The sequence below is a fragment of the Humulus lupulus genome, chromosome 8, assembly GCF_963169125.1.
Source record: "Humulus lupulus chromosome 8, drHumLupu1.1, whole genome shotgun sequence".
NCBI classification, from domain to species: domain Eukaryota; kingdom Viridiplantae; phylum Streptophyta; class Magnoliopsida; order Rosales; family Cannabaceae; genus Humulus; species Humulus lupulus.
In genome coordinates, this window is record NC_084800.1 from 150,783,878 (window position 1) to 150,785,260 (window position 1,383).

A 1,383-nucleotide genomic window follows, 5' to 3' on the forward strand; every position below is an offset into this window, starting at 1 on the left:
CACCTAATTTATAAGAGACCCTAAAATTGCACTAAGAGACCCTAAGGGTCGCATTGAAGCATTTACACCTAATTTATAAGAGACCCTAAAATTGCACTAAGAGACCCTAAGGGTCGCATTGAAGAATTCACACATAATTTATAAGAGACCTTAAAATTGCACTAAGAGACCCTAAAATTGCACTAAGAGACCCTAAGGGTCGCATTGAAGAATTCACACATAATTTATAAGAGACCTTAAAATTGCACTAAGAGACCCTAAAATTGCACTAAGAGACCCTAAGGGCCACATTGGATTATATAGATTAATAGAAAGATAAATTTCAACAAAGTTTACATAGATTAAAAGAAAGATAAATCTCAACAGAGTTTACATAGATTAAAAAAGGAAACTGTGAACATAGTGTTTACAAAACTATACAATAATAAATCACATATTAGTTGTGCTTCTAACATCTGATGGCGCTTGACGACTTGGACACTTCTGCGCATTATGTCCTGATTGCCCACATGCCCCACAATTATATTGTCTCTTAGAAACTTCACCTTGGGAAGGTATGAGGTTGATTTTTGGTCGCCCTTTAGTCTTGTCTTCAGGTGGTGTTATCACTTGTATTGCAGTAACATCTTCAGGAATGTTGGTCCACTGTGAGTTTGGAGGAACAGGATAGATCGTTTCAGCATATGCTAACAACCAATATTCCGAAGTGTAGAATTTTGAACACATCGAATATATAAGTTCCCCAGTATTTTGAGGTTGGGACTTTCCTGCTGCTGCTATGGCATGAACACACGGAAGCTTCTCGATATCAAAAATTTTGCACGTACAACTTTTTGACCTTAAATTCACTATTGCATCGAATTCTCCGCACATTACATTGTACTCATTCTCATTTAATTGGAGTGTTATCAATGAACCAACTTCATCCCATCTTTTTCTTAAGATTTCCTCTCTCTTCGGTGTCAATGGAGTTGTCACAACATATGCTTCTCGATGACGAGAAAGGAACCACTGTCCCATGGTGCTTATGATAAAATCAATCATAGCAATTATTGATGCTCTCTTGCCTTTCGCATCAAATTATTCACAGTCTCAACTATGTTAGTGGTCATAACTTCATACCGATTACTACCAAAATGTGCTCTCGACCACTTTTTGAACTTGACATCATTCTCAAGATACTTAGCAACACGTGGATATATTTTGCGAATATGGTCAAAATGTTTATTAAACTCTTCGATACGGTATGCAATTGCAGCTTTCTTGTACAATTTAGTTGAAGCAGCGCTTTTGAAACGATGTTTTATATTTTGCTTTACGTGCCAATAGCATGCCCCATGAGAAGCCATAACATAAACATGACGCACTGCATGTTCGATACTT

General features: G+C 36.9%; 1 protein-coding gene across 1 annotated transcript; it reads right to left on the bottom strand.

The window, feature by feature from the left end:
• Window positions 1-429: 429 nt before the first annotated feature.
• LOC133796157 (uncharacterized) lies at window positions 430-1,020 on the bottom strand. The gene has a single exon (XM_062233640.1). It carries the CDS (start codon window positions 1,018-1,020, stop codon window positions 430-432), a length of 591 nt encoding a protein of 196 aa, XP_062089624.1.
• Between the last annotated feature and the right edge of the window lie 363 nt (window positions 1,021-1,383).

Coding starts and splice junctions, on each gene's coding strand:
- LOC133796157 (XM_062233640.1), bottom strand. CDS start 1,020: ATGGGACAGTGGTTCCTTTCTCGTCATCGAGAAGCATATGTTGTGACA.